Source organism: Delphinus delphis, chromosome 3 (genome assembly GCF_949987515.2).
Source record: "Delphinus delphis chromosome 3, mDelDel1.2, whole genome shotgun sequence".
Taxonomy (NCBI): Eukaryota; Metazoa; Chordata; class Mammalia; order Artiodactyla; family Delphinidae; genus Delphinus; species Delphinus delphis.
In genome coordinates this window covers 118773462-118797009 of record NC_082685.1, presented here as the reverse complement: position 1 = coordinate 118797009, position 23548 = coordinate 118773462, and the positions used below count along the sequence as shown (strand labels likewise).

The 23548-nt window shown below is 41.5% G+C and overlaps 1 protein-coding gene across 2 annotated transcripts in view; it reads left to right on the top strand.

Annotated features, from left to right (window-relative positions):
- The window catches only part of PIK3R1 (phosphoinositide-3-kinase regulatory subunit 1), an 86021-nt gene that overhangs the window by 40347 nt on the left and 22126 nt on the right, over positions 1 to 23548 (top strand). For both annotated transcript variants that reach the window (XM_060009387.1, XM_060009389.2), the window contains exons 3-4: positions 17679 to 17771; positions 18209 to 18283. In XM_060009387.1, the coding sequence (XP_059865370.1) occupies positions 17679 to 17771; positions 18209 to 18283 (168 nt within the window). The remainder of the gene's footprint in view (positions 1 to 17678; positions 17772 to 18208; positions 18284 to 23548) is intronic.

Here is a 23548-nt window from a genome sequence, read left to right as displayed (position 1 = left end):
TGGGGGAGTGAAGCGGGGTTGAAGTGGGTGGACGACAAGAGAGACCACGGGGCACTGAGTGGTCTCATGGCTTGGGGAGGAGGCTTAACGAGAGTGGGATAATGGAGGAAGGAAAATATTGCCAAGTTGGGAAGAAGGTTTAGGAAGGGAAGATGGAGGCATTCAGGACAAGCCTCCTGGTTTTCAACTGTGTCGAGGGCTTGCCCTGTTGAAGAAGGTCAGTGCATCCACCAGGCCACTTGTAGCTTGATGCCCGCCAGGTTGGGGTTGCACTTGTCCTGTGGTAGAGAGCGGCCTCCTCAGGGCGTGGCTGCACCAGGGAGAAGCAGATGTGGTACGTAGGCCACTGCATAGTTCACAGTCTGAGCTGGGAGCCCCAGAAAGAGATGAGGGCTGCAGGGCCCAGCCAAGCCCGGCTCACCTCCACATCCTGTCTCATCTTTCTCCTCTTCGGTATTTTGAATTATAAGAGCAAGTAAAGGGGTTCATAACTCAAGGAAATGTGATAGATGACAGTAGAAGCTGTCCCCAAAGTTCCGTCTACCTGCACATTTCACCCCCTCTCATCTACCATGCAGCCATTACCATGACGGAGTAACCCAATAATACAGGCCTGACCTTTAGTAATTTAATGTTGGTCCTTTCATGCCTTTGGCTTACTGTCTGTGAAAGACCCTAAAAGGGAGCAATGTAGTCTTGACAGTTGGGTAGGACGGGGAAGGGGGCTTTCACTGCTCTGTGAAGTTATGACACTTTTACTTGCATCCTGCAAAACAGTTTTCTCCTTCCTTTGTTAGACTGTTTTTGCAGAACAGGTTAATTGACATTTGCAAACATTCACTGTATATGGTGTTACTTAGGGTTTTGCTTGTTTGTTTGGTTTGTTTTTTATTTTTTCTAACACCATAACATCTTTTTATTGTTCATCAGTAATCTCTGAGTTATTTATACACCGTCTTCAGGTGCTGGGTAAGGAAAGATCTATTACTTATGGTTGCTAAAATCGTGGTGATACGTTACTTTAGGGTTTATATTCAGTATTGTTAACAGAAATAGATAACACAGTTGCTCAATTATTTTCAAACAGCAAGTTCGGTTCATAACATTGTTCAGAGAGCACTTGAAAAGATCTTAGAAATGATCTTAGAAAAGATCTTAAGCCACTCCGTATAGTTTATGTCTAAGAGAACTGAGGTCCAGAAAGAGTCAACTTAGAAGAGTCCAACATTCATTCATCAAAAGGTTTTTTGTGTCAGGCACTTGACAAATCACAGGGTCCAGTGATTGACATCCTTGCTCTAGATCCCTGCCTAGAGACACCACCCAGTGGAAAAGAGGCAGAGGTGTCATTTGAACCTGAGTCAAGCTAATTCTAAAGTGATGCTCTTTCATGACATTAAGTAAACTGCCTCTTAATTAAGCACCTCAAATGGATCGTAATCTGTCCTAAGTTTCGTCTTCCAGTTGTCCTCTTAGAACAAAAATTCTTGAACATTTGGGGTGAAATGGACCTCTTTATAAATGCACTCAGTCAGTTGATCACATCCTCTGTGTCCTGGTACAGTGAGTTTGGGGCACATTCCAGGAGTGACCTCGCAAAGCCTATTCTCTTGGTGATCTTTAGCCACTTCCTTGAAATATGGGTTTACATCTGAAGTGAAGCTCCCCTGGCTGTATGGACCCAGTTTTACAAACCGCACACTTCCTCCTGAGAGCCAGTTTCCTAGGTATCACCATAAAGTAGCACATTCTACCAGAGTTTCACCTGCAGAGTCAAACCCTAAAACCATTCACACTGACACCTCAAAAGCCATGCTACCCTGATAAACTCTCTGTGTCAACTGCCTTACAAAGGGCAAACTCTTGTGAACCTCTGCTTAGAAGTTCAGGCATCGTGCCCCTCACTGCCTTCAGGCCTGGAGGCCTTATCCCAGAAGGAGCCCAGAGGTCTCAGCAGGACGCCCACTGCAAATTTCTGTTCTTTTCTCGTCCCCTTTCCTGAATCAGAAGTTTTGATTCAGTGCCTTTTAGCTCTTTCTGATGTTATCACGTCATCTGAGGTAGAAGCTGCTTGCCACTTCCAGCCTCTGCCACCCATAAAACATTTCACATTTGGAGAAAACAATAGCAGCTTGAGTTTTTAAAGGAAACAGCTTCTCTTCTGGGATCAAACTGAAAGCAGATATCTGAACTGTGAAACTTTTTTTTGTTGTTTTTAAGAAGTATCTGGAGCTGGATTGAAGCGTTGTGTTCCATATACTTGGACAAAGTCAAGTTTTAGGACTAGAAGCAGGCAGCATGGGCACCTGCTTCAGGAGAGACAGCCTTTGACAGCACAGGCTTCCTCTTACGTTTCTCCACCCTTGTCCACAGCCCTGTGTTTTAGCAGAAGTTTGGAGTCCAGAACACACTTACTGTTAAAGCCCACACAGTCGACATAGTCTCCAAGGTTTCATAAGAATGGATACATTAAATTATATGTTCTGGAAAGAGTGGTTGTATTAGAAACTTTGAACATAAAGATGCTGGGCTGTAAAAAATACCCACATTGGACCATCTTATCAGAAAGAACACTCCCTAAGGTGCCTGCCTGTGCCTGTGAGAGTAGGTAGACATTTTGACCTCCGCCCTTTCATTCTGACTTCTGTTCATTTATCCTGTAGCAAATATCAGGCATGTTAACGATCCCAAATTTTATAAATAAAATTATTGCAGCTCACGCTGTCAGGATGTGAACCTAAGCAGACCTCATATTTTCTGACTTAATAGCCAGACTGTAGCAGCCTTCCCTTGATAATGGAAGCTTCTGTCAGCTGCAGTCAGCAGCCTGTCTCTAACAGGAGGTACCCAGACACATTGAATGCAAATTTCAAGGGTAACTAGTAACAGATGGAGAGCCACCAGGTGAAGCAGTTTTACTAATCATGGCATTTCTGAAGAACCAACTTACAGGTCTGCCTAATGTCCTGACCCTAGGCCAGGCACTGTGACGGACACCAGGCCTCTGCTGCCTAGCCTTCCAGAAGGTTCTTAATGTATAATGAACCCTGCAGGTACCCCAGCTCCCAGTCAGCCTGGACTCAGTGCCTTCACAGTATGGTTAAAGCTGGTTGTACTCATTACACACTGAAAGTAAAGAACTCAGAACTCTTAATTGATCTTTTGGGATATAAGGAATATGGTTCTTTTTTGTATATCTTTTTAGTATTGATCCCAAAGCTAGCATCTTCTGCAGATAACCAAATTCACACTGAGACAAACTGAAGGCTGTCCTTCTAGGGCTGTGCTGCCCAGTACAGGGTCCACCAGCCACATGTCACAGTCACATGTGGGAAATGCGGTTAGTCTAAATTGAGATGTGCTGTGAGTGTAAAAAAAGAAATGAAAAATGTCAAATAGCTCATTAATAACTTTTATACTGATCATATTTTGAAGTGATAGTACTTTGGATATATATTATTAAATAAAAGATTAAACTTTCCTCTGTTTCTTTTTGCTGGTAACGTGGCTGTTAGAAAATTTTAATGTATATGGCTTACATTTGGACCCCACCATCAAAGGTACTGAAAGCCATCTTTCTCTGAATTTCTGGTATAAACTCAACTATTTTGCATATTCTGTTGGATTTCTTTTCATGTATATCTGTGTCTTTTCTTCCAAAATGAACTGTTACCTGGTCAAAGACAGGACCTTGGAAATGGTCCATCTCATACTGTGATTTTCAGCGATGGAGAGGGTGAGTGTTCGCCGTGCCTGGGGAGTTCTCTCCTTTGTGGGACAGAGCACATATGCTCAACATCCTGTAGAATATCATAGAATTCAAACAATGTGGTTAATAGGGACATGGGCCAGTCAGGGAGTGCTGTTCTCTCTCTCTCTCTTTTTTTAATATTTATTTAATATTTATTTATTTAAAAATATTTTTTAATATTTATTTAATATTATTAATATTTATGCTGGGTCTTCGTTGTGGCATGCGGGATCTAATTCTCTCACTAGGAATTGAACCTGGGTCCCCTGCATTGGGAGTGCAGAGTCTTAACCACTGGACCGCCAGGAAAGTCCTTAGGGAGTGCTGTTCTCTCTCTCTCTTTTTTTAATATTTATTTAATATTTATTTTAAAATATTTTTTAATATTTATTTAATATCAATTATTAATATTTATGCTGGGTCTTCGTTGTGGCATGCGGGATCTAATTCTCTCACTAGGGATTGAACCTGGGTCCCCTGCATGGGGAGCACAGAGTCTTAACCACTGGACCACCAGGAAAGTCCTTAGGGAGTGCTGTTGAACTCTCTGCCTTCCAGGTCTGTCCTTTGACTGGAGAACTCTCGTCAGCTTTGTTTTTTTCCTAACTCTGTGGTCTGGCTCTTGGCCATCCCAGTTTCCAGAGTAGTGCACTGGGCTGCACCAAGGAAAGGTGCAGTCTTTAAAGAAAACATGTGCCCTATGGCACTCAGAGGGAATGACACACAATTAGTACAGAAGGATCCCTTGCAAGGAAGGTGCCGTCTTGTTCTCTAAACCCCTCTCAGTTAAGTCCTGGCTCTGACTGGAGCAGCTGTGTGAGCCTGGACAAAGCACTTAACCTCTCTGAGCCTCAGTTTTCTCCTGTGTAAAATGGGGATGCTGATAGAACCTTCCTCATAATCTAATAATTTCAGTAAAGCAATTTAGCACAGTACCTGACACATCACAAATGTTACCCGTTTTTATTATTACTATGGTGGTAATGAGAGCCTCAGCTACTAAGGGCAGTCTTGAATGTTTTATTCCTGGTCTTGTGTGATTTGGGATTATTCCTACTGCCACATTTTTGAGAATGAATTATTTTTCAAATGACTGAATGGCCAGTCCCAAGTCCAGAGGTTGTACTGGACTTGGGACTGCTCTGTTCCCCAAACCCAAAGATCTAGGGTTTGGGGAACAGAGCAGTTTCCTCTGAGTATCTAATTCACCCCTTTACCTCTTTTATCACTGATATTTGTACTCACTGACTGCATAGCATAGATCACCAGCTCGTTTTGCATGGACCCGCCCATCTCTTAGAACCCAGCCGGTCACTGGGCGGAAATCTCAAGATGTTGAAAGGAACTGCATTGACAAGCAACTTGATTCAGAAACTCAGAAGACGGTGAACAGGAGAAAACTCCCTGTAGGAGAAATCACAGGTGAAGTAGAAAGAGCAGGGCCCTTGGATTCAGACAGATGTGGGTCGTGGTATGTGCCCTGGCAAACACTAGTCAAGCGATCTTGCCGTAGCCATCTAACCTCTCCCGAGTCTTCCCCACGTACCCAGTGAGACCGATGGACTTTGCAAGGCTGTTACCATGACTCAAGGAAATGGCCTAAGGGACTAGAGCAGTATCTAGGCCAGTGACTGCTCAGCCCTCCCGCCTTCCTCACTTGGCCTGACCCTCACCCTCCATTTCCTGATCTGCCCTCCCCCCACCCCCCTAAACCATGGTATATAGAAGCCAGTTAGTGTTACATTCCCTGACTTGTAGCAGCCATGGCTTTGGAGTACATTTAAGAACATGTGGTTACTTGTCTTCCATTAGATCCATGTCCAGAAATGTGAGAAAGGTTTTAGTTCTTTTGAATTTACTGTTCATTCTGGCAAAGTGAAAGTTTATATCTCACTTAAAAACACTTTCAAAAATGTTTCCCCTTCCCTGTTAGAAATTGTAAACTATCTTAATGAAATATAACTAAATTTTGCCGTTTTCCCACTTAATTTATTGAATTTATCCCCCCCCCATATTTGAAGTAAGTTGTTGCTTGATGCCAACACCAGCCATCCCCAGGTGCCTGTGATTTTTGCCAGCTTTGCAACAATATGATGGCTAAAGGGAATATAGAATTATTTTTAGAGTAATTTATGATTAAATGCAATTTAGTATTTTATATTGGCCATGTGATCTCCTTGACGTTAATCTTCAAATCATGGAATTTTAAGAACTAGAAATTATTTTAGAACTTCTTATCTAAACTTTACCACTTCAAGACCCAGAGATATTAAATGTTTTCCCCAAAGTTCCCCAATCTGATAGAATAATAATCCTGCATAGGTATGGCATTTAATAGAGCTTTTTTTTTTTTTTTTTTTTTTTGCGGTATGCGGGCCTCTCACTGTTGTGGCCTCTCCCGTTGCGAAGCACAGGCTCCGGACGCGCAGGCTCAGCGGCCATGGCTCACGGGCCCAGCCGCTCCGCGGCATGTGGGATCCTCCCGGACCGGGGCAGGAACCCGTGTCCCCTGCATCGGCAGGCGGACTCTCAAACTGCGCCACCAGGGAAGCCCAGTGCTTTTTTTTTTTAAACAGAAGTCACAGAAAGGATGCAATGTGTTAAAAGACCCTGATTTTTAGTTTCTCCAATAGATTACGTTCAAGTAATAGCCAAAAAGTATTTTACAGACTAAAATTAAAGTCTTTAGTCTTTAAAAGGCTAATGCAAAAAGTGACCAATGGGGGGAAGCTAATACAGCCTTTTGGATTAATTAGCTTAACTTCGCCTAGCCCCTTTTAAAGAATTACCCAAGCTCCTGTTGAAGCCAGCAAAAAACATCTGTTGACTTATTTATAGCCACAATTTCTAAGAAGCATATTCTATAGCAGATGAAAAAGTAGTTGACAGCTCGTAATTCATAAAGTTACTGAGGCCTAATCTAACAGAACAAAATGTACAAAACTCGCTCCCGTGGTTCAGGCCCTATCACTTCCCTTTTAACTGAAGACAGAAGTGGTGCAACAAAGTGAACCATAGGTTGCTCTGGTGGTTAAGAAAGAGGTGACTGGGTCCTTTTTTTCATTAACAACATCACAGGTATTGCAATATCTCCATTGTAGGAAACCAGCATTTTTCTGACCATTCCCACTTTTCACTGGAAGTTTGAACAGGGTGCGACCTACAGATTGTTACCAACGTATTTTCTATCAAGAATCTGAAGGGTTGATGAAAATGACTGATTGAATACTTCTGTATCTGGGGCAAGCTTAACTTTTTTCTTCATTCCTTTTCTTTGACCACTTGTTATATTTGACATAGCCACTATGATATAGTCAGCCCTGCTGAATTTTAAGCAATTATAAAAATACACCCACTCCTCAGATGTCACCTATCTATATTTTTTAGCTCACTTCTGATCATCTTTTTGGGAACATAGTCAGCTATCTTTCTAAAATCAATATGTTTTATATTTTGCTTCTGGTCTGGACAGGAAATCCTGTCTATCACAGTTTTTTTTTTAAAAAAGGTAGATTAGTCTGGTACAAATAAGTCTTATAGCATAGTAGTATTTATTACCCTGTGTTTTTTTTGAGAATGTAATGATATGATCCAACTGCTGCCCAAATTGACCCATCTAAAATTGTTACCTTTAGAAAGAAAATCATATCCAGAACAAGTCCATGGATTTCTTTAGCTGAGAGGTGAATAGCCTCTTGTTCATTTCACTGTTGATTTTTGTACATTGTGAGATGAGAGAATTTATTAGCCCACAAGAATTACTCACATTTGTCTGAGGTAGTTGAAAGTATTGCTCTGTTTTTTAAAAACTCTGATCCCTCACACGATTGTTAATGGTTGTGTTTACCTTGGTCTCACAATTGCTACCCTTTATTGTATATGTGTTTAAAAAACATTTAATCAAAAAGTAGGATTAAATACTATCTTCCCTTCTTAGTTTTCTGTGCTAGCTGATAGGGAATTTTCTATTCAGTTATTTTCAGGCCCCTTGTCTTTCTCGCCTTTATTTTCTTTTTCTTTCCAATCCTATAGACACGTCATCTTTTTCCTTTTCTCTGCCTCTTTGATCATGAGCATTTTAACTCCCTTCATATACTTATTAAGCATATTGTATTAATATCTCATTTTGGAGTCTTTGAAATATAAGTTACTATATATATATATATATATAATTTTTTTTGGTAAATTTTTTGCTGGGCCCTTTCTGCATCTGATGATTAACGAAAATAAGTCCATTTGTACCTTGCTGAAAGTGATGTTAGCCAGCTATATTTAGCTTAACAAAACCCATTACATCCTTGGGGAAGAATGTGCTTAGTTTAGCCTTATGAGAAAATATTTAATAAATGCTGTCCTGAAAATATTTAGCCTGGCTGAGTGGGCTGGCAAGAGTTTAATCCTGATAAAGCCGAGGTGATGGCGAGAAGCCGGCCCTCCAGTCCAAGCTCAGATTGAACAAACGCACCTCTTGTCACTAAGGGTTGTAGCTGTGGGTGTCTCCTGTTGCCAGGTGCTTCACCATCAGTATCCTGCAAAGATTTTCCACCCCCTTCTCATGGCTTCAGAATGGCATCATGCAGCAGGTCCGCCTAAGGAGGAAATGAGGTTCACGGAGCGGTTTTATGGCCAGCTTGGAAGTTGATCTGTTCTTTAAAATCCTAGCTTTACCACGGACTGCTGGCATGTCTTTGACCAACTTGCTGAACTTAGCCTCAGTTTCCTCCTCTGTAAAATGGGGACAATTACAATACCACACAAGGTTCTGCACACGAAATGAGATAAAGCACACAAAGCATTGAGCAGTTTTCAACACTTATTGTTCAATACTATCAGTAGTATTGGGAACTAATACTGCTAGTAGATGGGAACTATCAGTAGTAGTAGTACTAGTAATAATGTGTTAGGTCAGTCTTTCTAATACATCCTTGCCTTCCCGCCACCATCCGCCTACCCACTAAATTTAAAGAGCTGAGTTTTCTTGAACGTGGCAAGGTAGGAAAAGCTCTGATGTGGACATCAGAACTGAGTTCTAGCCCTTGGCCTGAACTTCTGTGGGACCTTGGGCAAGTTGTGACCCACGCAATCTCACCCCACACCGTGGTCCACAGATGCACAGAGCAGTAGTAATAAGGTCACACTACTTGGCCTGCGTTTTGCTGGTGATCTTTAACTGAAGCCTTCCATCAGCCAGAACCTTGGAAGAGAAGAAAAATGCTAATCTCTCTCTTTTGGTATCTAATTGGGTATAATAGCAGATCTAATTAGGGTTGATAGCCAGACCCTCTGAGTTAGGCAGCCTCACTTGCCTGACACATGTTTAGATGTTGGGCCACGGGATCTGGTATAAGATCAGCCCATGAAGCCAGGACATTTAGACAGCAAGTTATCAGTGTGGAGGTTAATCGTTGGGAGTCTGTCTCCCACAGAGATCTGGATTTCCTCTCTCTGATTGGTGGATTCACTCTTAATCCTTGCTACTCAAAGTGTGGTCTGAGGACCAGCAGCCTGGGCATCACCTGGGAGCTTGCTGCAAATGCAAAATCCTGAACCTCACCCTGATCTACTGAATCAGGTTATTAATCCACATTAAAGTTTAGGAAGCACTGCCCTAAACATCTGCTCTTGGGAGTATTCTGTCTGGCACAGAGGATGTTTACTAAATACTGGTAGAATTTGTATTTGGCATTAATTTTTTTCTAGATTTACAGCTTCTTTCCTCTCTTTGGGTATAACATGTTGATGTGTTAGGTAACTCGGATTGCCGTGACAAAATACCATATCCTGGGTGGCTTAAACAACAAAAATTGGTTTCTCAGTTCCGTTCATGTGGCGGAAGGTCTGAGATCCAGGTGCCAGCATGGTTGAGTTCTGGTGGGGGCCCTTACCTGGCTTGCAGACAGTGCCTCATTTTGTGTTCTCATGTGGCAGAGAGAAAAAGAGGAAGCTCTCTGGTGTCTCTTCTTATAAGGGCACTAATCCCATCGTGATGGCCCCCACCCTCATGATGTCTACTTAATTACCTCCCAAAGGTCGCATCTCCAAATACACTCACATTGGGAGTTAAGGCTTCAACATGTGAATTTGGAGGGATGCAGTTCAGTCCACGGCACCTGATTTCTACACCTTACTTTGAGATGCATCCAAAAAAGTAAGATGGGCTGATGGAAAAATATGTAATAAATATAGTAAATATTTAAAGATAGTAAATGTTAATTATAGAGTCTAGGATGAGGATGTATGGACATTCACTGTACAGTTCTTTCTGGTATGTTCACAATTGTCAGAGAAAAAGCCCTGCTCTTTCTTTAGTTACTAGAACAGAATCTGGTGGTTCTTTTCTCTGATTTCCATCCGGGCTTTCTTAAAACTGCCTCACTGGACAGCTTTGCCTCTTCGGCAGTGCCCCCCTCTGCCCGCTCTCCTTGGTCTGCCAATGTCCTGCTTCTTCGCTGTTAGTTAGTGAGGTTCCAGCCTCCACTGAAATGCTTCTTTCTGGTCTCTGGTTTCCCCAGTAGTGTCCTTCTGTCCAGTTTCTCTCTTACCTCCGCCCTCTCCTGATCAGAGGATCCTTCAAGTTAACTTTGGAAGAGCCTGCTGTATTGTTTTTAAGCATTTCTACCGTCTTCTGCCTTTGACGGTGAAATCTGCTGTCAGATAAAAGTGGGAGAGAAGTGAGTGCCATGCTCTGCCCCTAGGGAGAGAGCATGGCTCACCTGGGGCCCCAACCTCCCTCTTGTTGCTCATGGGGCTCCCATTGTTTTCTCTTTATGACCTTAATTATCTGCAGTTCAAGATGTTTTCTAGTGACGGGTGATGTACTGACTTGTACATTTGGGGGGAAGCTCAAAAGCTCGTGTCATTAGGGTCATTTTACTTGAACACACCAGAAAGTACTATGGCTGCCCACTTGTAAAATGGGGCATCCAGTATCTGTGTGTCATGTGACACCCTTGCCACAGTTACCCTTAGATTAGCCTTGGTGTGAAATTCGGGGAAGCTTATCACAGGTTTCTCTCCTTGACTGGGACTTGTAGACTCTGGTGGAGAGAAACAGGTCCAAGCTGAACTCAGGGACACTATTCATGAGCTTTGTGACCAAATGACTTAATTTCTCTCTGTCTCCCCACCTTTAAATTGAGGGTGATAAGGAACTGCTATGAAAAATAAGTGAAAGCATGTCTGTGAAATACTGAGTGTGGAGGTGTGAGTCCTCATTGATGTTCAGTAATAGTCATGCACCCAAGAAACTCAGGGCCCATTGGGTATGTGTCACATGATTTTCCCTTCTTTCCTTCCTTTTTGGGGCCTCTCAGTCACACTTCATACAAAATCTTTCTAAGTCAACAGACCAAAGGATCAACTTCCCTTATAAACCATTAGCCTCCGAAATCCCGGGGACTCAACTATAAATTATTTTCCTGGTGGGGAGAGGTGGGTGTTCCCTTCTCTTCCCCATTTATCTCCTGCCCAGAATCTTAATTTGCTGTATGCTGTAAATTGTAATCTTTAAATCAGACTCCAATTTAGGTGATAAGCATCACAATTAGGCTAGCCTGTCAAAAGATTAAGTGTAATCTTGCATTTCAATCTCCAGCAGAGGCTTTAGCGAGGCCATCAGAAGCGAAGCTGTAATGTCTGCTTATGTTTAATAAAGTCTTTGCCTGCTGTTTGTTTCCTGTATAGTCTCTTGTCTAGAAATAAATTAAATGGGCAGAGGATCTCAGGTCCCTTTCATTTGTTTTTAAGCTGTGAAGCAGAAGAGATAAACGGGAGAAGATAAACTTAAAGATATTAAAGACTAATTAGTTTAGGGTGTCTGAAAAGATCTGCAAACTTCTTGTTTAAATCTGTTGACAACTCTTATTAATTCCCTCTGACTAGTTATCCCTGAAAATAGTGTAGTTATGGCTGAAGATTTACTTTCACATCTACTCTTTCTACTCCCATTTTCAGTTGCCCCTATTTTTTTTCCTTCCTTCTCCTGCAAAAGAAAAATCCTTGTTTCCACCAAGTTCAATATCCTTCCAACTTCATCTTTCCTTTACATTCAGAAAACTGGAGTATAATAACTCAAATAGATAGTCCTTATAGGAGAAAGTGCAATGTATTGAAAATCATGTGATAATTTAGATATGAGTTCTGAAAAGATATTGAGTGTTTTTATATGTAGAAAGGCAAAATGCAGATGTCTACCCTAATTAAATGTTTCCTGTTTGCCACCTTAAAAAAGTATTGAGAATTCTTTCTGTCTTATAATAACTTCTGGTGTTAAAATTTGCCATTGCAATTGGGTATTTTAAAAATCTGTAAATAATAATGAAAAAGAGTACATGAATAAGTCTCAATTAATAATAGCTACCCATTAGTTTGTGCTTGCTACATTCTAGGCACTGTGCTTACCCATGTTTGTTGATACACTATTCATTTAATCCTTGTTACACTTAAAATTATTCCCATTTTACAGATGAAGAAACTGGGATTCAAGTTAATTAGCATACCCAAGATTACACTCAGTAAGTGGCAAAACTAAGATTAAAACCCAGGTCTCTTTGGCTTTAAACCTGTGTTTTTAATAATTTCTCTACTGCTGATTAAACAGGTGTGTTCCAAAATTAAGGAACTCATAATTGGTGGTGGGGGGGTGTTTTTTTGGGAGGGGCTTTGTTTCAGTTTTTAAGTGCATTATCTTAGCCAGCATTGGTTATGGCTTTGCCCATAGAACTTAAGAAGTTTAAACCTTCAGAGTATTAACCGTTATAAGCATAAAGTATGAACATGCTTATAAGGTTTATTTAAGAAAAGTACAGGGATTTGCTAGATTTTTGCCCACCAGAATGTCCATTTTTCATTTGAAAGAATGAGAGAGACTGTGTTAGGCAGGACTGAAGTTTTGATTCAGCTACAATTTAACAGACAAGCATCTTGATTTAATATTGATCCACACTTTGCACATACTTTCTTTTCTGTGTATTTGTATTACATTTTAAAAGGTAAGTGGCAGCTTTTCATGTACGTCCAAGCTGCTTCCATCAGTAATGGAATACTTGGCTTGGGCAGTCTCTGGAGTCCCAGAATTTCAGCTTAAACTTTCCATTCGTCCCTTCCAGGCACTAACTCTAAAATATCCTTTTTTATGGAGAAGGCCTCCAAAAGGTGTAGCTGTGTGCTGGTTTCATCTTGCACTTTGTAGCGCGTTGGCACCATTTAACGTGAGGCATGCCACCGTCTCCCACACACCACTGGTGCCCAGGGACTGTTCAGGCCTGTCCATGTTAGTGATTTGGGAAGGGCCTAAGTCGGGAGAGAAGGCTCTCTTCTGTGTGACTCGTTGTCACCAGGGCAAAGGGGGGAAATAGAACTAGTGGAAAATGCAGCACTTAGGATGTGTCATCAAAAATTCTTTCTACAACCTGGGACACCTACTTCATTGGTGTTCCTGTTAAAGGCTGATTCCTCTCTTTTTTTGAAACAATACATGTCTTGGCTTCACCACTGCTTTTAGACCCTTTTGCTGTTCTTTCTTATCTTCTTTCTCCTTAAGTAATACTGATTTCTTTTGCTGAAAAGTGATTCAGCTAAGTGAAAAACTGGTGTTGGCTTGTCGTAGAGGAATCTAAAATTCACCCAGTTTTAAGAGTGGACTTGGCTCTCCAGACGTGTACACTGGCTACAGCAGGATTCAAAACCCAAAAAACATTCCTCATTCAGATATAAAAATCTGTCTGAAAGGTGAAATCAAATGAGAATTTACATGTAAACTTGATGAGGATCATGCTCTGCTAATTTGTGTTTTGTTTAATAGCCACCATGTACGATCTCTACATTTTGTGTGTGTGTGTGTGTCCCTCTCTCTCTCTCTCTCTCTCTATATATATATATATATATTTAGTTCCATTATGTTTTAGTTTATTGAACTGTATGATGTGGTACTTTATCATGGACTTTTCAAAGAACAACTTGCCAAATTTGGTGCTTCCTAGCAATTGTCATTTCCTGTTGGAATTTTTTAACATGGGATCTAACGGAAGCGTAAATATTGACCTTGTGTATTTAATAACAGTAAAGGAATCGTTGATTTTAGGATTATTGAAATAATTAACATTTTGCTTTAGAATGCTTTTTAGACTTTCACTGTTAATGGATCCTATTGCCCGAAATAGAAAATGTGAACTTTAAAAGCTTACTGGGTGAAGCTTCCACATCCCATATGTTTAAATATTTTAAAGGGGAAATGGATTGAATCATAGATATTGTACTAGAGAATAGGAAATCCTTGAATTGTTATTTTAAAAAACCTTGTCTCTTTGTAAAATTTACCTTTTAAAACTCCCATTGAAAAACTGTGATCAGTTATGATGCTTTATACATTGGGGTAATAGGCTTTTTTCAATATTAACAAAATTCAGTGGTGAATTCACTCGATGTGTTACAAAGGAGTACCTGTACTTCCTAATGTATATGTCTAGTTTTTATCTTTTTAAAGTATTCTGGGGTGTACTTTGAGAAGAATGTCGTTATAGATACCTGATAGCCATCACAATGCTTTTTAGAAACTTCATGTAGTACTTGTATGAGTGAAAGAAATGATATTTTGCAGCTCAGGATATGCTGCATGGAAAGTAAACTACCATGTTTTGCCAAAGAAACATTGAAAGGACTAAGGAAAGGCTTTTTTTCCCCCTCCTTCTTCAAGCTGAAGTGAAGAAATAAGAGTGGCAGAAACAATTTTATATGTAGTATTTGCCAACCCAGTAATATAACAACTCTTGGGTGCATATTTCAGTCACAATTAGGTGAAATCTTTAATTATCACTTAATTTAACTTTCATATTTGCCTGCAGAAATGACTGTGTTGATAAGATTCTGAAAGGAGATAAACCTTTATTAAGTAATTCCATTTTTAGTTGCCAACTTTAAGGGGTTCGTTTTCATTTTTTAATTCAAAAAAATGCCTGTGTCATTTATGAGGGAAGGAAAAGAAGAACGAGGCATGTTAGTTGGATGTGTGTCGTGTGCATATGTGGGTTCATGCAGTTACTGTTTAATCTTTAGCTTTTTGCATTTGGCTGTGCTGAGATCTGTAAGTTTGAGAGGGCTAAGAAGAGAAGCTACAGTGAGTCCCAATTAATAATATTTCTCTACAATATATCTCTACCTTTATGTTTTCCTTCTGTTACATGTGCTGATAGGATGCTATTTCATTTTGCTCAGTGTAGAAGGCGTCTATGAGGGAGGCTATTTTTGTGAGCTGATAATCTAAGGCAAAGGGAAGTAGTTTATAACGTATCAGAGGAATGAGATGCTATGCTCTTTCATTTTATAGTATTCCTTTTTTTATTTTACAGTGCTTTTAACTAAAAAACACTATGAAACTTTCAAGATATTTTTTATTAAAGTATAGTTGATTTACAATATTGTGTTTCAGGTATACAGCACAGCGATTCAGTTTCATATATATATTCTTCAGATTCTCTTCCCTTATAGGTTATTACAAAATATTGAGTCTAGCTCCCTGTGCTGTGCAGTAGGTCCTTGTTGGTTATCTATTTTATATATAGTAGTGTGTATATGTTAATCCCAACCTCCTAATTTATCCCTCCCCCCACCCCAAGATATTTGTATTTTTAAGTGCTTTTTGGGTATACTCATATTTTAACAGATTTGGGCGACGTCATTGCTGGATTTTTTCAGGCAGGGGGTGGGGGTCACCCGCATGGATTTGCTTATCATATACAGTATGTCCTAAAACTTACTACTAACCCAAAACAGATGAGTAGCTCCATTCCTGGATATTCTGATTCTGGGGGTTTGTAGTCATACCCAGCATTCTGTCTTCCTGGCAAGTTCTCCAGATGACCCGTAGGCATAGGCCAGTGGGGAAAGCACCAGTGAGATGAAGTGTCCATTCAGCCCTCTGCATCGTGACTGTCTGGCAAGTCAGTGGCATATCTGTCCTGCTTTCATGAAGTGCGAAATGTGTTCAAGTGCTGTTGCAGTAGGACAAAGTGGCCCAGGAAACTCAGTGATAAGTTTTGTGTGCCCTGCGTTCAGATGTTGATAAGCCCCGTGTCCAGAAGCCATGTCCTCCGGGACAGCTTTTAGTGGGGTCTTTGCAGCACGAAGTCAACTCAGGAATCTTTCATCTGTTGCTGACAAAACTTGCCCTTGCTCAGGCTATAGGACTGCGCTCTTCGCTAGTGTGGTCACTAGCTACATACAGCTATCTCATTTTAAATGATGACAATTAAAAATTCACTTCCTCCATTGCAATAGCTACATTTCAAGGGCTCAGGAGCACTTGCTGGGTAGCACAGCTAATAGAACATTTCCATCATCACAGAAAGTGCTTCTGGAGAGTGCTGCTGTAGGATTTTCTTCCATAACTTAGCTCTTCTCCTTTTATCCTGGGTACTTGGAATGGCTAATAGCGTTAGGTGGCAAGATCACGTTACTGTCTATCTCGGGAAATAGTGCCACCTAAAAGGGTCTTCTGCTACAGGGTCTGGGTTTCCGAAATGACGTAAATCATACTTAATTCTCTAAGGTCCAGATTTAACACAATCTTACTTGACTATTGTCTTGTGAATCTGTTGTTCTTCTGTTCTGACTCACTGTTAGAAAGATGGGCTTCGTTAGAAATGTGCTTATTTAACATGATATATGGCTTATAATAAAAATCACACCACTAAAATCTCATTGAAACAAAATTGTCAGTATTTAGTCTTTCTTATTAGATGATATTAACTATTCCTAGGTGAGAGTATATACACAGCATTTGTATACACACGGTATACACAAATTATTTATTGATGGCTGATAAACAGACTGCACATGTAGGTATTTTCATGAAGGCTGTCATTCTACCTATATTTTGCACTTTGAGATGAGTATATTTAGCTCCCTCTTCTGGTATATTATGAGAAAAATATTTGTACTTTCGTATATTTTTGGAGTGAAAATACAGTTATCAGTGTTATGTTGAAGGGCATTATTTGTGTCATCCAATTAGACTTTTGTTTTCCTTTGTATCATTTGGTAAAACATGTGAATAAAAGCATGGAAACAAGTTCATGAAGGCATCACATTTCTGAAGATATTAACTGACCAAAACATATGTAAGCAAATAAAGGCTTTTCAGGAGCAGGTCCATGGGGATTTAATTTGAGTCTCACGTGGCCAGGGAGCATTTGTACTGGCTTCGGATCTCATATTAAGCCCACCCCGCCATTTGTGGGGCGTGGGGCAAAAAGACAAAAGGAAGGCCAAGCCTGTATCTACATATTTTAAAGTTATAAATCGTATATTGATTGTTACCAGACTGTTCAGTAAGATACGTTCCATTCTCGTACCTGGGAAGTTACTTCTGCACAGTGACCAGCAAGCTGGACTTGTATTTAGAGTTCTTGGGTTCTCAGTTCTGCCTGAGAGTGTGGTGATATGGGGAGCGCTGGTTCCCAGCCCACCCCTGGCTTGGCCCTGCGCTGCCAGGACCTTTGCATGTCCAGACTCCGTTCCATCCTGACCCCCACTCCCCACAGCCCTCGCCCACTCCCCAGGTCCAAAGGGGCACGCCTGCAGGGAGGTCTGCCCTGGGGAGGATGGACCTGGGGAAGAGGCCCGCGAGGCCACTGGGGCAAGGGATTCCAAGCTTCTCGAAGTGTTCTGAGTGTGTCCTAGGAGAGAAGCAGTGGGCGTGTCCCCTTGGCCCCCCAAACTCATCACACTGTGGGAAGAGGCACAGCTGGGGGGCGGCCGGCAAGGAGCCTCCTCAACACAGGGCCCAGCACGGGCTCCCTCTCATTCCGGCCTGAGGTTGCTGCCATCCCAGTAGGACTACGTGACTTTGTGTTCTAGTCATCTTCACTGATGTTTACTGCGTTGGATTACCCCCGATTAAACGTAACCGCACAATTGTGTTTATTTGCAGCTTCGACTCTTCCAGACCTTGCAGAGCAGTTCGCCCCTCCTGACGTTGCTCCACCGCTTCTTATCAAGCTAGTGGAAGCCATTGAAAAGAAAGGTAATCCAGCTGGTAGAGGGAGGCGGTTAACGGGCTATGGCCTGATTTCGTGGGTGTTATCACTTGTATTTGTCTCATGGACGTTCATTAAATACACTCCTTGCCACCTGTGCTGGACCCACAAGCTGTTCGTTGCAGTGACCTGGGGAGATAATCTTGGTCTGACTTCTGACTCTCCACTAACATGTAGTTATTGCATGGAAACTGTTAACTTCTCCCTATTTTAGTAAAAAGAATTAACTTGCTCCTCAGTGGCCAGGTGATGTTGCCAAAATTATTGACATGCCATAAGATGAACAGTAGGAGTTGACTTCCAGGAATATTTGGTACACATCTAGAATAGACACTGGATGGAAACTGGAATGTCTCTCTGGCCGCAGGCTCACACATTCTCCAGAGAGCTGTGTTTTGCATACTCAGTCTGTTTTGTGTCCTAGGTCTGGAATGTTCAACTCTATACAGAACACAGAGCTCCAGCAACCCAGCAGAATTACGACAGCTTCTTGATTGTGGTGAGTGTCACAGAGCTAGAAATACACATGGGAAAGGCGATTCTTACCTTCCTGTTTCAGGTAAAGCACAAAACATGTGAGCTTAACGGTGCAACATTCTCAGTTTGAAGGGAGCTCAGAAATATGCACACTTCCCTCTGCCCTGTTATGGTAAGAGGGCAGACCTCTGATGTTCGTCTCCTGAGTTGGGGTGTGTGTGCCTGCCTGCCTGCAGGTACTTGGCTGTCATCACAGCCATGAGCCCCTGGGTGCTGTAGAAACTGCAGAGGAGAGAAGCATCTTGGGATTTCTCTGCCTCTGCTTATCTGCCATCTTTCTCTGACCCTGCCATTGGCTACATCTAATTCATCTGGACCAGTTAAAAAATTATTTATAAGTCTATGTCATTTAACAAAGGTCTCTTCTGACCTTTCCCCTTTTCCCTTTCTCTCTCTTTTTCCTTTTCTTTTCCCTTTCTTTCTGTCTTCCTTCCTTGCTTGCTTGCCTTTTCATGCCATATTTACATCAAGTAACATCATGATATTGTTATCTACTGTAATGTGCTGGTAAACCAACTCTCTGGGGGGGGAAAAAAAGCCCTGGTTTGTAGCATTTACCTACTTCTGTGGTGTAAATCTTCTCACCGTGGCTAATTTCAAGCTACCAATGTGTCATCACTGAACTCTTGGGAAGAATTGTGAGCCAGTACAAGTCGGCTGAAGCACACCATTGGTTAAATGACGTCAGTTAATTTAACCAAGTGGTGGCTTTATTATTTGTCCCTGCCCTCCTTTGCCATACAGAATAAAACTGTACAAATGTAAATTTACTGGCCATCATTCTAGCAAGTCATCTTCTACATCAACTTCTAGAATCTCTCAGACCCTTCATTCCCTCCCGGTACTTTTCTTTTTATTAATAATTTTTTGCCTCACACTATTTTAACTAAATTTGGGTGTTTGAAACAAAAGGAGTGAAACCCAGTTTTGGAAGAAGCACCTTCAGGCGTGCAGTTATGCAAAGAATGCCCACATGACATTTAATAAACGAAAACGTTTGAAGTGTGAGGCAGCTTCAAAACGAGGCAGCTTATGAAAATTTCTAGAAAAGATGTTTCTGGGAAAAAAGAAGGAGATTAGATCTTTATCTGTCGATAGTTTTACTTGAAATGCACCGCCCAAATGTTTGAAGCTTAAAAAAAAAACTTTTTTTTAACTTTCATTTTTCCTTTGTACATGGAAGTCAGTCTTACACACACACAGGGTACATCCTCCTACATACATCCAGAGTAGGTCATTAGAAGTTGACTGGCAGAAGAATCAAGGTGAAAAGACTTGTTTTTCTTTATCTCTAACAGCTTTACCAGGGTGTTAAGGAAACACCAAGTTTTGTCCTAGCCAATTGAAATAGACGTACATGTTTTGGTCAGAAAATTGGTCAAATCGAACATGTTAAAAGTCACAGGAAGTGTTTAGACTTCAGAGACTGATGAAATGGAAGTTATTTGTGAAAGAGCGGTTACGTTTTTTAATGTGACCAAAAACAAAATGATGCAGTTTGGCTTTAAAAAAATCTTCACACCACCTGTAAGATGGAATAAATAACCCAAATTCACTTCAACAAGATATTTTGACAGACAGCTTTCTTTGCGCATTTGAGTTCAAAACACACATAGAAAACTGGTTTCCCTTGGATTCTGTGCTATAAAAGTGAATTTTGTGGCAAAACAAAAAGAGTAAACATTATCTCAATTTAGGAGTGAGGATCCTCCAGGACTGTTTCCAGCTTGAGGAGTTTTCAGTCTATAAAAAAATCGTAATATCCTAGAGGAAGCTCAAAGATAAGTCACTTACACTAAAAGCAAAAAGTATGGCTTTTACCCAAACCCATGAATTACCAATGTCTGAAAAGGACAGACGTGGGTGGAGGACAACAGCCTACATTTATTAGCACCTACTGAGTTATTTTATTTCATCCACACATCAGTCTTGTGATATAAATATTAGTAACTGCTGATGGTAACGCCATGACTTGCATCCAAATGGTTCTGACTCTCAAAGCCCTTATTCTCGTTTTTCCCCCACTATATTGCCCTAAAATAAAATGTTTCTTTCTTGGTTTTTTTTCATTTTAATGGTGTGAATTATTTTCTTTCTCTCTTTCTCTCTCTCTTTTGGTTTCTCTTAACCTGAATTAGGCTTTTCCTTTAAAAGTTCTCATTACCAGAAAAACCTATGTGTGTGACACCGTGTGGTGATGGATATTAACTAGACTTACTGTGATGATGGTTTAACAATGGTATATACAAATATCAAATCATTATGTGGTACACCTGAAACTGATATAATGCTATATGTCAAGATACCTCAATTTTAATTAATTTATTTATTTTTTTAAAGAAACGGTAGAGATTTTTTTTTTTTTTTGGCTGTGCCACACGGCATGTGGGATCTTAGTTTCCCGACCAGGGATCGATCCCACACCCCTCTGCACCGGAAGCACAGAGTCTTAACCACTGGACCTCCAGGGAAGTCCCAAGATACCTCAATTTTAAAAATCAGCCTTCTGCAGCCTCAGCACTGTGGGCATTTTAGGATGGATAATTCTTTGTCGTGAGGGGGCTGTTGTGTGCGTAGGGTTTCAGCAGCACTCCTGGCCTCCACCCACTAGATGCCAGTGGGATTTTCCCCTGGTTGTGACAATTGGAGATGTCTCCAGGTGTTGAGAGATGTCTCCTAAGGGTGGAGGTGGGGCAGCAAAATTGAGGACCCCAGTTGAGAACCCTTTACTTAGATAGAGATCAGTCGGGGAGGGGACTCCATTCCAGTGGGAGAAGGAGTGAAGTGTTGGAGAGTCTGCTCGTTGCCCGTCAGGAGTAGACTCAGAAAAGCAGGGTAGAAGAGGGTGTAAACGCCCCAACCCAGACCTAAAGATTGGGTGGCTCTCTCTGAACTGACTTCCACTGTCATCACATGACAGATGTGTCTAGCCCTTGGAAGAGCACATTAGCATAGCTTTAATGCAGAAAAGGAGACTGCTAGCATAGAAATCAGAAACCCCAAGGAGCTTTAGAAGTTGTCTATAAATAAATAGAACATACTACATCGGCTCTAGTGGAATTTGACATAAGGTGAGCTGATCCAAAGACTTGAAATAAGGTTATTTCATTCAAAGGTTATAAAGGCTCTTTGGAATACACCTCATGTGTTGGAGAAGGGCTTCAGTGAATGAACATCACTCTCAGGACTTTGTGTAGCTCAGCTCACAAACATTCAACAAGCACATTCTCTGCTGAGCACTGAGGGATATGAGAAGAGCAGGTGAGAGCCACAGTCCGTGCCTTGGAGGGACTGTCAGTCTAGGAGAGAGACTCGCAATTACCATAGTGGGAAGTGTCAGGTGTCATAGAGAGATGACTCCTGCCGGGGGGACGTGTGGAACCTTTCGCATCTTAATGTTTATACCTCATCGCCAAATGGTGTTTTAGGATGAGCAGATTAAGTAATAAGAATTGGCTGGGCAAAGTGATATTAAATGAAGTATACAGGGGGCAGATTTGGGGGGAGGGGCAGCCGCTTGCTGTGGAGTGGGTGGCTATGGAATGCTCCAACAGAGATGCACACACAGTTTTGTGTGACAGTCACACTAGTAGTTGCATTACTTTCCACATGGACCCTTTATGCAGAGACCCAGTCTTGCCCTTCCCCACACTTACTAGAGATGTCATATGCCTCTGGTTTGTTCTTTGTGGGACACTTAAGTGATTTAAGCCCTTGCTTCTCCACCTTTTCATTCTTTTCCTCAAACTAACCTATCCACATTTGCTACCAGCTCAGGACTTTTCTGAGCTCTATGGTATTGTACGATTATCTTTCATAAGTTCTGCTTAGTTAGTGGGACAGGTTTGGCTGATGATGATGCGTCCAAGAAGCTTTGTTAACTCAGCCTAAGTGCTTTATAATATCACACCTGGTTCATGGGCATCCAGGATGCCACTTCTCCTTCTCATGCTGAATACCTGCGAGTAAACTTTGATTCTCTCTCATCCTCTCCTAGGCCACAACCCAGTCCTGTCAATCTCCTAGTTAGGTTACTTTTTTTTTTTTTTTTTAACCGGATATTCATTTTTAATTATTATTTATTCATTTATTTATGCTGTGTTGGGTCTTCGTTGCTGCGCGCGGGCTTTCTCCAGTTGCAGCAAGCGGGGACCACTCTTCATCACGGTGCGCGGGCCTCTCACTATCGCAGCCTCTCTTGTGGCGGAGCACAGGCTCCAGACGTGCAGGCTCAGTAGTTGTGGTTCCCGGGCCTAGTTGCTCTGCGGCATGTGGGATCTTCCCAGACCAGGGCTCGAACCTGTGTCCCCTTCATCGGCAGGCGGACTCTCAACCACTGCGCCACCAGGGAAGCCCTAGGTTACTTCTTGATAATGTCTCACACGTTTCTAACGGTCCTGAAATCCAGATTACCCCGAGTGGTATCAGCACTTCCAGCAGCGCTCCTTTCCGACTTATTTTGAATGCCACGATTAATAAAGCTGTTTAGAAATGTAGCATTCTGCTCGTCAGGGCCCCTGTTCTCCACTGAGTACATGCACAAGTCCCCAGATAATTTCCCTCAAGTCATCTTTCCTGTCAGTAGTGTGCATCCTTCTGTGGTCCTTCCTGCCCGCAGCACCCCTTCCTTCCACCAGGCAGTGTGCCTCATTCTACCCCAAGTACTCAAGAGAGCGGCTGTGATTCATACTACCCCAGTGTTGAATTGCCTGACCTGTTTTCCAGATGAAAGATTTACTGGACAGACTTCATGTCTTATCTTTCTTCTGAGATAGTTCAGTGCCCACCAGTTATATTAGTGATACCTTAATCAGAAATACCCTGTCAGAACTAGGGAGAAACATGCTAAAGATGTTCACATCATTTTTATGGCCGTTCTTGAGACTGACTGCTAAAATTCTGTAATAGCTTACTGTTTAATCAATCAGTCTGTACTTTATTGGATTAAATTTCTATTAGTTCTGATATGCAGTATTGAGCAATTCAAATTTTAGGAAATCTATGGATTTGCACGTCATGTTTTCTTGTTGCAATTTTAGGAAGTATTTACTGTGTGATTCACCATCCCTAGGACAGAACCCTTCTCAATCAGGGCAGAACCACCGTCCAGAACGTACTTGCAAACATTGTGGGGGGCTGCATTTGTTTGCTGTGGCTGCCATAACAACATTCCACAGACTGGGTGGCTTAAAAAACAGAAATCTGGGCTTCCCTGGTGGTGCAGTGG